Source organism: Cynoglossus semilaevis, chromosome 18 (assembly GCF_000523025.1).
Source record: "Cynoglossus semilaevis isolate Cse_v1.0 chromosome 18, Cse_v1.0, whole genome shotgun sequence".
NCBI lineage: Eukaryota > Metazoa > Chordata > Actinopteri > Pleuronectiformes > Cynoglossidae > Cynoglossus > Cynoglossus semilaevis.
The window spans coordinates 223,282-224,407 of NC_024324.1; the positions used below are offsets into that span (position 1 = coordinate 223,282).

Consider the following 1,126-nt stretch of genomic DNA (forward strand, 5'->3'; position numbering starts at 1 on the left):
AAGTCCATAGAGAAAACCAGTGATTTTGGTCTGAGCAGGTCAAAGGTCAGGAGACAAACACTACAGACTTAACCTGACTGTAATGACCTCAGTCTTTTCTTATTGGTTGTCGTGTGTTGTTGTGTGTGTGTGTGTGTGTGTGTTACCATCATGCTGCTCTCATTGTTGATTTCCTCACAGCTTGGATGACTCCAGCACTGATGAGTTGGATTTCCTGTGGCCACACCCAAAAGTGTTACAGCCACCAATAACCAAACAGGACTCATCCTCCTGCTGACCAATCACACACGCATTATTAAATTAGTATAAACTGGTGTTGGTTCCTGGCACATTTTGGACCAGTCTAAATCACACAAACAGTTCCAGTGCTTCTCTGTCTGCTGTTCTATTTTAACATCAGAACAAAACAATGACCTAAAACCTTAGACTGATGTACGGATGGAACAGTGCCCCCTACTGTGTAAACTGTAAAAAAACAGTATTATATTAAACTGGGCCTGGTTAAATATATCTAAAAACACAACAGATGTTGTGTGTATATAATTATATTTATTTTTTCATGTTAAACTGTTAAAAATAATACACAAATATATTCACGGTTTCACTTAAACTTGTGAAAAGTCAATTTAAAATAACAAACCTGTACTACCTTCAGCGGCCGCCGGGGGGCGTGGACCCCTGTTTAACAAGAAGAAACAAATAAAATAATGTAAAGGGTCAATGACAGCAGTTCACCTGAGTGTCGCTGAGTGTCGCTGTGGTTCACGTCTCCTCTGCTGTTCAGTCGTTCGTTGTTTCCCTCTGTCTGTTCGACCTGACTGGACGTCAGGTTTATATACTGTCTCTCTCTCTCACACACACACACACACACACACACACACTCACACACACTCACACACACACACACAGATTGGCTTCACTTCATGCTTCCTTTATGTCCAATTTGGTGCAAACGCTTCTTCTTTGTCCTGATGGAAGTTCCTGGATCAGTGATTGGACAAAAACCTCCACAGACATATTGACGACACAGTGGAAGACACTAGAGGGTGAGTGACGGTGAGGAACGGGGGCGAGGGGAGGGGAGGGGGGGGGGCCCCCAGGGGGGCCAACCCGCCAGAACCGCCCG

General features: G+C 44.2%; 1 protein-coding gene across 2 annotated transcripts in view; it reads right to left on the minus strand.

The window, feature by feature from the left end:
- LOC103393769 (pro-opiomelanocortin) overlaps positions 1-834 on the minus strand; it is a 1,379-nt gene extending 545 nt beyond the window's left edge. Inside the window, exons 1-2 of one of the 2 annotated variants that reach the window (XM_017041162.1) lie at positions 736-834; positions 147-270 (exon numbers count right to left, since the gene is read on the minus strand). In XM_017041162.1, coding sequence (XP_016896651.1) covers positions 147-266 — 120 coding nt within the window. In that variant the 5' untranslated portion in view covers positions 267-270; positions 736-834. Of the gene's footprint in view, positions 1-146; positions 274-640 lie in introns of both variants that reach the window. The other variant, XM_008330847.3, reaches the window with a different exon arrangement.
- Between the last annotated feature and the right edge of the window lie 292 nt (positions 835-1,126).